Source organism: Colias croceus, chromosome 19, assembly GCF_905220415.1.
Source record: "Colias croceus chromosome 19, ilColCroc2.1".
NCBI lineage: Eukaryota > Metazoa > Arthropoda > Insecta > Lepidoptera > Pieridae > Colias > Colias croceus.
This window is the reverse complement of record NC_059555.1, coordinates 8332279-8343291: the sequence shown is the minus strand read 5'-3', so window position 1 is coordinate 8343291 and position 11013 is coordinate 8332279. Positions and strand designations below refer to the sequence as shown.

Genomic DNA, 11013 nt, shown 5'->3' with positions numbered 1-11013 from the left:
CTATCTATTAAAAAAAACCGCATCAAAATCCGTTGCGTAGTTTTAAAGATTTAAGCATACAAAGGGACATAGGGACAGAGAAAGCGACTTTGTTTTATACTATGTAGTGATACTTATTTATTTACGTAACAGTATTATTTGTAAGTATGTTAACTATACCTATGTTATTAGTACCTAAGTATATCGTGGATAAGATTTTAAAAATATCAGGTTTTATAAATATACCTAAAAATCAGCTGTTTCATTATGTAGATCATCAACTTGCTATAATATATATAAAGATAACTCCTTACCTATCCAATAAGTTTCTTATTATAGTCTAAGATCCCACTGCAGGATTATCAATATACAGGGTTACAGGTAAAGTCGATGTAGATCCGTTAAGGGCATGTAGTACACATCATTTCTGAATGATTTCACTATGTAACCTCCCATCCTAAACTTAACCGTTTTCGAGATATTCGAGTTTTAATTTTTTTTATGAAAATGCCCAATTTTTCGGCTATTCAATTGAATATTTTGAATTTTTTTGACTCTTATGATTATTTTTTTGGTTTTTTACATGAAGAATGAGATGCTTGACCTCAATGACTAAAATTGCACGTAAGTTAACTAAATAGGTCATTGTAGACGATCGAAACTTAAGAAAATAAGTATAAATTATAAAAATATATTTTTATTTTCTGGATATCTCAAAAAATTATTATGGCACTTGCTCTGCAGATATGCTTAAAAACATCTACATTTTATCAGCTATCCAACGAGGTATAACACTCTAGGGTATTTACTAACCTCAAAGGTGAAACTTAGTTTCTAAGGCTACATGGCAGTCAGAATAAATAGCCCTTATTTAATCTTATTAATTTGACTTAAGTTCAGCATCATCATTTCAGCCTACTGGCTTCCACTATTGAACATAGGCCTCCCTCGGCTAGGTACAACCTTCATGCATCCATCGATATCCCGCTATCCTGACCTAGGAGATCATTCAGTTTTATAGCATTTTTTTTGTTCACATCGTCGATCGTACAATTAATGACCGTACGCCAACTATTACTTGAGCGTAAGTGACTAGTTACTGGCTATTGTTTGGAAAATAACGTAATCGGTGCGTTGTTAACGAGAGTTGGCATACAAAGTCACTCACGCTCAACTCATAGTTGGCGTACAGATCGTCGGTGATTGTAGTAAGCTAAATTTATTCACCTAATGTTTTTGAATAAAATTTTATAGCTCATGTTCTACGTGTCCACCTTTATTTCGCACACATTTTCTCATTCCTTCACGTAGTCCACTTTTCACTACACCATGTGGTTAATGTTCTTCTTATGTCGTTAGCAGCATTTCAACAGCACACAAGCAGCAACCTTTCTTTGAGAACTTCCAGTAACGATATGGGGTTGGGCTCACTGTAAACGAGGCTCTTCATGTGCCCCCATACATAAAAATTAATGGGGGTCAGGTCGGGACATCTGGGTGGCCAGGGTAAAGGCCAACCTCGTCCAATCCATTTGTTAGGATAGTTACGTGTCCAACCATTCCCTAACGCTTCTTCTGAAATGAGCAGAGCAGCCATCATGTTGAAACCACATGTCCCGCAGTAATTGTAATGGGAGATCATTAGTAGGTCACCTAAGTCACACACATAAGTCGTGTGGGAATCCGAAAGCACAATAATTCGCATCTACCATGGACGAATCGCATGAGCAGACTAAAATGGATGGCAAGCAAACAAACGACCAAATACAAAACAATGGGCATGTTGTATCCCCAAACTTGTTTTTGCACATTATTTTTCTCACTCTCATCTGCATAAATCGTAAGTTTTCTCGCTCACACGCACCGGATTAACTTGAAGGACAATAGCCGAGGGACCCGTTAGACCTACTACCTGAACCTTTTCAACTGTGTTTTTTTCTATGAGTTTCAATACAACCATAGGTTGTTATACCTCGTTGGATAGCTGATAAAATGTAGATGTTTTTAAGCACATCTGCAGAGCAAGTGCCATAATAATTTTTTGAGATATCCAGAAAAGAAAAATATATTTTTATAATTTGTACTTATTTTCTTAAGTTTCGATCGTCTACAATGACCTATTTAGTTAACTTACGTGCAATTTTAGTCATTGAGGTAATTAAGCATCTCATTCTTCATGTAAAAAACCAAAAAAATAATCATAAGAGTCAAAAAAATTCAAAATATTCAATTGAATAGCCGAAAAATTGGGCATTTTCATAAAAAAAATTAAAACTCGAATATCTCGAAAACGGTTAAGTTTAGGATGGGAGGTTACATAGTGAAATCATTCAGAAATGATGTGTACTACATGCCCTTAACGGATCTACATCGACTTTACCTGTAACCCTGTATATCGACTGGGTTGCCAGTCAAAATAATAAAAAATGCTTGCGGCTAAATTTTGACTGGCAACCTAGTCGATGTACCTATACTAATAATAATTATTCTCTTAATAATAAATATATAATATAATATATAATAAATATATAATACTTAATAATAAATATAATCTAAATAAATAAATATAAATAAGTTTGGTTTTAGCAAAAAAACTATGAACGCACTAATCATAGATAATACTGTATATATGCACTAATCCTGCGGTGGGATCTTTTATTACGTTTATTATATTCTTGTGCCAAACTATACCTCATATTATTCACAAGGTAGTCACACTTCTGTTTTCACTAACGTAGGTTCTACATCGCACCTAACGCCTAAGTAAAATATCATTGTAATAAGATAGACCTATAATATATAAAAACTAGAAGATTTTACCTTAAATGCATTAAGTTTAATGATTAATCATAATTATTTAAGCGAAGTCATGATTTTAAACCATACATATATGAAAAAAAAACTTATCTTTCTCTATGTTTAATATTACCTATGTACCTATATTTAAAAAATGTTTGCGTAGAGTCGTCGCCAAGTAAGATATAAAGTTATGTAAAGTCTCACATATCAATGTTAATAAATCGGTAAATTAAATTAATTTGACACAACTTAATTTAAATACAACAAGTCATATATTAAATGCGAGTAAGTACCTACTCCAAAAAATCGTATTTTTTTGTAAGTATAATTTTGTAACTAAGTAATGTCTTTTTTAGTAGAGACTGAAAACTTTGTTTATCCCTATTGTATAATGAAAATAAATTTAAAAGAGTGTACATAACTTATGGTACTCAATCTGGGTTCTGTATCTCGATGTTTATTTGAAAACTAGCTTCCGCCCGCGACTCCGTCCGCGCGGATGTCGATCTTCGCGTGGATGTTTTATTTCTCCATTTTGAGTAAGTCTGACAATGACATCTTATACAAAAAAAAATTATCACATATATTTGGGTTTGGTATCGATCCAGTAACATTTTTGGTATTTATTTTTTCAATATTATTTTTCAGAATTAACCCTTCTACAGATTTATTATATGTAATAGATTATGTAACAAGTTATGTATATCCAAAATCCAAATTCCACAAAGAATATATGTACTTGTTATCGTATATTCTTTTTTTAGTTGTAAATTAGGTCACCGGTATTTTTTTTAACACTAAATACTGCCTAAATATATTCTTATATAATTTTAAGAAAGTAATAAACACTGCCTAGTTATTTTAACATAACATTCCAAGAAATATTTTAAGAAGCCAAAATGTTTTTTAATATGGCCTATTTGTATCATTTTTTTGTTATTTTGATATTTTCCTGATGTTTAGTACCTAGTAGAAAATGTTACCTATACGATGTCACGTATTTTATTGTTAGCCTAAGATTATAAATGTTTGATTGTAAAAAATACCTCGATATCAATAAATTATGAATGCAATGTATTATTGTTGTTTTATTTTAGTTTCATGTTACCCTTATATACCCTGATCTATTTTTGAAACTAAAAAATTCTTACAACGTACAAAAATGCACCCTATATTCCAATACAAAATTCAAACGTCAAAATATCAGCTTTGTCCAAAAAGTTGGGAGGCCTTTTGATCGTTGATATCCCTACTTTTGTTGGTGTAAATAAAAATATACATTACCATAGGTAGTACATGTTCTCAGAAAATGCATAAGTACAAACCACCAAACAGTGTGACAATGAGCTTTTACACAGGCATATTTCTTTAACTTTAGGTATCTCTTGTATCGGTTTTTCGGTAATATTTCAAAAGAAAAAATGTCATCTATTCAAAGTAACGATGCAAGAGAGCTTATTTCATACAGAATATTCAAAAACACATGAAATGCTTTAAAATTCCCCCCCTTTTCATTTCATTATAACTAGTTATTGTATACGTAGTATATTATTATTAGTCTGTGCTAGTTACTTACTAAACTCAAACTCAAACATTTATTTATTCAATTAGACTTCTTTTAGAAGCACTTTTGAAACGTCATTACATATTTTAACATTTACCACCGATTCGGAAAGCAGTATCTACGGAGAAGAATCTCCATAGTTGCTCTTTTTAATCATGTCAGTTTTACAATTTAATTTTACAAAATACATTATATGTGTTATATGTACATTATAATCATAATATGCCAAAGAACTGTCCTGTGGTTTTTACGCGACAACCCTCCATGGGTTTTTATCGTCCATATATTCCTTAATACTGTAATAGGCTCTCTGAATTAGTACATTTTTTATATAAGTTTTAAATTTAGAACTACTGAACTCTTTAATATTACGAGGAATTCTGTTGTAAAAGCGTATACCTTGACCCATAAATGAATTTTTAACTTGCGCCGTTAATTCCAATTAACCAAGTGAAACTTCTTTATCGGGATTGGACAAAAATTTAGTGTAACATTTTTGCGTTACGCTGTAGGCGTGACATTTTTGCGGTACGCCGTAGGCGTGACATTTTTTCGTTACGCCGTAGGCGTGACATTTTTGCGTTACGCGCCAACTTTTTCTTATCCCTAAGTTTCACTTCTTACGTGTGTACTCTAGTAACGCACACATTTTTTTTGAACTAGGCTCGCGAATCGTGGCTTCGCAATTATCTATTTGTTATTCTTATAACCACCTCATAACACCAAATAGACCGATAAATCGCCAATGCACAGCCATCCGTCAGCGTTATTTTTACTTGACGCGACTTGTAGCATTACTTTACAGTTTAAAAAAAACATACCAAGAACATTAAAATTAAATTTTAAATTAATTGGATTAATCTTATATATAAAAATGAATCGCAAATTGTGTTGGTAAGCGCATAACTCGAGAACGGCTCAACCGATTTCGATAATTCTTTTTTTATTATATTCCTTGAAGTACGAGGATGGTTCTTATGTAGAGAAAACGTAAATATGTACCACGGGCGAAGCCGGGGCGGACCGCTAGTTAAACATATAATTATTGATCGAAGAGGTAAAGAGCATAGTTTTGAGCATGTAAGAGTAGAAATATATATGTTAAATAGGTAGGTAGTTGTTTTTAACACATCACAGTAATTGTATTTACTTTGTTTGCCTTTAACTTTTTTTCCCATTAGTGTACGGCTGAATTAGTATGTATAACAATAGCTTAGAATATGAGTTCATATATAAATATTCAATAGTATTAAGGTGTCATATTTACATCTATAACCTTTCTATAACACCAAACACGTATATAATATTACTAGCTTTCCGCCCGCGGCTTCGCCCGCGTTTTCAAAGAAAAACCCTTTCCCGTAGCATTTCCGGGATAAAACTTATCCTATGTCCTTTCTCGGGTATCAAAATATCTCTATACCGAATTTCATGCAAATTGGTTCAGTAGTTAAGGCGTGATTGAGTAACAGACAGACAGACAGAGTTACTTTCGCATTTATAATATTAGTATGGATAGTTGTTCTAAACGCATTGTTAACAGGTGAGATTGTAAGGAAATACTCAGGTATTAATTGTATTGAAATTTATATTAAAATAAAAGACAAGATATAATATTAACTACATTTATTTAATACCCATAACATTTTATTCAGACTTTTCCTTTATGGACTTTCCTCTGAACCACAGCACTAAGTTCTTCAAAGACAATATGACAGGGAACATGATCGGCAGAAACAGCGGTATGTAGATGGCGTACCTGGAGACAAATAAATTGTAATTTTAGTATTGTTTTTTATAATATCACTTTACTGAAAAGAGGTTTTTTGAGGTTATGTGATATCAACTGTTTTTAAATAAATGCACGTCTGGGGTTTCGATGAATAAAAATAAATATGATAAAAAAGTATGTGTGAAGTATCAGGTAAGTATATAATATAAAAAAATTTAGAAGTCAAAAATATTTTAACAAAATAAAAAATTCAGAATGTTTAGTTTGTTCATTATAACATAAAACAAATCATCACAACTTGAAGAACTCCTCAAATTTATCGTTAATTAACGTATTGAAATAACACAATATATTGACACGACATGTGTCGTGGACATGGCCGAGTGGCCAAAGGCGTCATAGGGAAATACGAAAGACGCGGGTTCAAATCCCGACTCGTGAATGAATTTTTCTATTCTTCAAAAAAATTTAAATTACTCACTTCTGATCGTCCGGGAAGTACAACAATGCCAACAAACTGGGCTCCATGAACGCCGTCTCAGCCGCTAGGAACGCGTTTCGCGCGCTTTTGTACGCGTCTGACAGGTCACCGGCCGCCATTTGCTTTTTCGTATGTTCGATATTATAAACTGCCGTGTTTATTGATGCACCCACTTCTTCGTTGATCACTATATTCGATATCTCACCTGGAAGAAAATAAAAGGATTTTGTTTAAATAAACAGATTGGTCTAGTTTGCACCTTGTATTTGACAAATTGTTTACACAAATGCAATGCAATTTTGTCAAAATCATTTAAATGTTGTTCTCATATTATTATCTTCAAGAGTGTTATTTTGGGCTTTTAGATTTTTTTAATAACAGATGAATGTATCTGAGAGAGAGTGGAGGAATAAAAAAATAACACACTATACCTTTATATTAAGTTAAAATAAATACGAGATTTTAATTTGGAGTAATAATTAATATCTTCCCGAAAACACCTAAAGTTGACCTAAGTATTTTTTTCCGCGTTTTTCTTGTTCTTTTACCCAAAATTACATCTTCACATGAACCATATACACTGTAACACACAAAACTGGACTCCCACTGGGGACCCCGGGCGCGGTTGGACCCAACTCACCGAGCAGCTTGGCGAGCGAGCGCAGGCTCCTCTCCGCGGAGGTGACGTGCTCGAGCGCGCGCACGCGCAGCAGGCTGCACACCTCCCACGCGCGGGGGGACACCGAGCGCAGTGGCTCTAGGTGCGCACCGCCGATTGCCTCCTGGAAACCAATAAATACATCGATAATAATAAAAATTGGTTGCCTGTAAAGTCGGTATACGGGCGAAAGTTTTACGTGACAACGACTTTTTATGTCTGTCTCTCTCGCTCATAGGCAGGCTAACCATGCCCGAGTGGAAGGGACGCGTGCCTCTCACTCGCTCTCATTGTGAGCGCATAACGTGAGCGGAGCGTAACGCAGTTTCTTGAAGTGTCACCCGGCAAACCAATTTATAAGACGTTGTCACGTCATAAAAGATGGCGCGTAACGGAAAAATGTTACGCGTAACTAAAAAATGTTACACTAAATTTTTTTTCCAACCCCGATAAAGAAGTTTCACTTCAAAAACGACGTGTGGCACTCGGGGACTGCCGCGGTAAAGCTATTGCATGCTATGCCTTCAAGCCTCATCTCCACCCGTCGGAGTGGGGAGCGTGAGGTTTTTTCGTTACGGAATTTCTCGATTCGGTCCCCGCGCTCAAGGCTCGCGATATAAGCTATGCAATAGCTTAGGTACCAAAATCATCGCTTTACTCCATGACGTGACGGTATTGCCATGACGCGACCTTGAAATTTCACACTCAACGCGCCTAAAGAAGTTTCACTTCAAAAATTTGGTATGACGTTTGTCCGCGGTGGACTCCTAAACTACTGAACCGAATTTAAATTTGATATTGCTCTCCGTGTGCAATTTGATTTAACTTGAAGTATAGGATAGGTTACATCTCAGTATTTAGTCGCAATATTATTTAATTGCAAATTAGGCTGTGTCTGCAGAGAGATATTTCACCGCATGGCCTTTATTCTCGCGTATTAAATTCCGTAATCAAAATTATACAAAATAAAATTCAATAAATATAGAATAAATTCGACCGCTCTTGCGGGTCACGAGTGGCTGAGTTGGTTAGGCATCCGCCCCGGAATGGCGCGAAAGGATGCGGGTTCGAGTCCCGCCTCGTGATCGAATTTTTTCTATATTCTTTATAAATTTATATTTTTAACTTTAGCTAAGCAATAGTTAAAATGAGAATTAAATTCACTTACCTTATCAGTGATACCGATAAGATTCCTCAACTGTGCCAGAAACGTCCCCATAACAAGCGGGACATTGGGGACGAACGGTTTGTCCCCGCACTCCTGCGCACCCAACACCACACCGCCCCATTTCGGGGACATAAACGCTTGCACAGGGGCGTTCACTTTCTTATCTGTAATGTTTGATATATGTATAATCTATGTGAAATATGATGTAAATAGGAGATTCATTATGCTCTTATTTATCAGAAAAAAAATATACCGTTTTACAAATTTATAAGAAAATGCCAACTGTATTTATGAGTAAAAATTTTAACTTACTATAATATATTTTAATTCTTGTCTAACTTTATTAATGCAATTTTATTCAAAATCAATAGTTTTGGTAGGAAAAAATATGAAAATTTCCTTAACATCATTGATATACATCAAGAAACTAGACTAATCACACTCAAATTTAAAACTCTGCCCACGCGAGTACTAGGCAGAGTTCTATAACAAGCGATACAATCGACTTTGAACATTACAGCCATGAAATAAGGTGTTAATTTCAATGAATATTTTATATTATGCCATGTGCCAATTGGACATTTTTTACCGAAAGGCGTTCATGAGACTTATTGTACGTCAATACTTATACTATAAGAAAAACAAAATGTACCCCATAATTATTAATGCATATGATAGTTTCTTAACATAGAGAAAAACACAAAAACTCACTATCAGCATCATATATGACAACGGGAGCGATCTCACAGGGCACTATGTACAGGGCCAAGTTAATGGCAGGTAGATCGGACACATGTGTTGCCGCCCTTTCTTCTAATCTCGTCATGAGAAGGTGGAGTCGATCGTGACGTATAGCGTGGTGGTAACCGAGGGGCGTGTTGTCCATTATCTGGGAAAATATGAGAAATTCATTCAAAAGACACTACAATAACAGGAGGCAACTTCTGTCTGCGCAACTATTTTGTCTCTCCCATCAACTGTATGGGGAGTTGCGTCACTACGTGCGCGCACTTTCTTACTAGCCCATAGAGTTGATGGGAGAGACTAAATAGTTGCGGAGACAAAAGTTGCTCTTGCGCGCTAGCTCTTAAAATTTTAAACTCAAGCGTAGAGGGATTGAGAGTAATTGACAGCGGATTTAGCTGGCGACTCTGAGGGCTCTAGTGCTTATTAAAAAAATATCATAAAAAACATTAGGGCTTAGAGGAAGTTAACTATTATTTTTCTGTTAAAAATCAACCATTTATGATCAATAGACCAGGGAAAAACATGCGACAGCGTTATTGTTCTGAACGCAGTTTCTCTTAAATTACTGTAATTACACACCTAATTTTAGGAAACATAGGTATGATACTTTGTTTCATACTAAATAATAATATAAATTACCTTCTTTGGTTGAAAGTCGAAATCCAGCAAATAGAGCCATTGCGACTTGAGAGTGAAATTATGCAGCTCACTTAATTCGTCGACGAACGAACCAATATAGTCTAGAATTAAAAAAATATATTATTTAAGAATGATGAAGAAAGAGATAGATACTTCGATACATGTCATGTTATACTTCTTTCTTAGCTGGAGTCTTGTAAAAAAATTAAGATTGTGGATAAGTGTACAAAGTTTGAAATAAATCTGTCCCTTTAAAGTGGGTTAAAATGAGTCCTTAGGTATCGCTAACATACAAACGTATCGGTTACATACAAATATAGAGGTACAGGTGAAGCTAATAAAAGCGTGTTAAAAAAGAGGACATTTCGCATAGTTAACTGTATAAAATTCACTAACCCTCCACAGCCGCCGCGGCATCGAAGTCCACGGCCATCTTGCCCGGCTCCGGGTGCACGACCGACAGCACCACGTGGTACCCCTTGCCCCCCGGGAACCGAACCTGGCGAGCACGGTCCCCGGCTTCCGAACGGGCACCGTACAACGCACTTGGTTCATACACCCACTGGGTTAGTGCTTTTATGAGCGTACTGGCCGCTGGAAAGTGTAAAGTTTGCTATTGAGGATAGAAAAGTACGAATTTGCTAGTCATGTAAAATTGCTTCGAGTCGATCGTAGTCGATTTTGGCAATCGCGTTACTACCCTCCTCACTAACCTGTTTTTACCCAAAAGAGTATGTTTAAAATTTTTGATTTTTTTTTTGTGTGTACTTATAACAATTTAAGTAGCGATTATTGAATATATTAAATTAAAAATTTTTTAATTTTAAAAAATACCCCAAATTTTCCATACCTCTAGCATCCCTAAAGAAGGCCACCCTCTCTGACCCCACCCAGACCTCTTCGAAAAGCGGCGTCCGCTGCACCACATAGAAGGTGTTATGCTTCTTCAGGTCTACTATGGTGCTGATCTCTTCAACAGCTTCTGTTTCTTCTGCTACTGTGTCGAGCGTGCTGCGCAGTTTTTCCGGCAGTACGTGCTTGGTGATTTTCAGTTTGATTACGTCTGGAAAATACATGTACTGACTACTGTACGTAGTATATTATTATTAGTCTGTGCTACTGGTTAAGAATTAGAGATGAAACGGAAAGCAGTTAGGCCCGATACCGGATACTAATAAGAATTAAGAATGTGTTCGTAAACTTAAATACTAGAAAAATAGTTTTATCTGTATTTTTACGCAATATA

At 35.3% G+C, this 11013-nt stretch overlaps 1 protein-coding gene across 2 annotated transcripts in view; it reads right to left on the bottom strand.

Moving 5' to 3' along the window:
• Positions 1-5953: 5953 nt before the first annotated feature.
• Positions 5954-11013, bottom strand: part of LOC123700033 (GPI transamidase component PIG-S) — a 60578-nt gene continuing 55518 nt past the window's right edge. For both annotated transcript variants that reach the window (XM_045647139.1, XM_045647140.1), the window contains exons 4-11: positions 10618-10830; positions 10164-10361; positions 9768-9868; positions 9093-9270; positions 8382-8545; positions 7196-7337; positions 6556-6760; positions 5954-6101 (exon numbers count right to left, since the gene is read on the bottom strand). In XM_045647139.1, coding sequence (XP_045503095.1) covers positions 5990-6101; positions 6556-6760; positions 7196-7337; positions 8382-8545; positions 9093-9270; positions 9768-9868; positions 10164-10361; positions 10618-10830 — 1313 coding nt within the window. In that variant the 3' untranslated portion in view covers positions 5954-5989. The remainder of the gene's footprint in view (positions 6102-6555; positions 6761-7195; positions 7338-8381; positions 8546-9092; positions 9271-9767; positions 9869-10163; positions 10362-10617; positions 10831-11013) is intronic.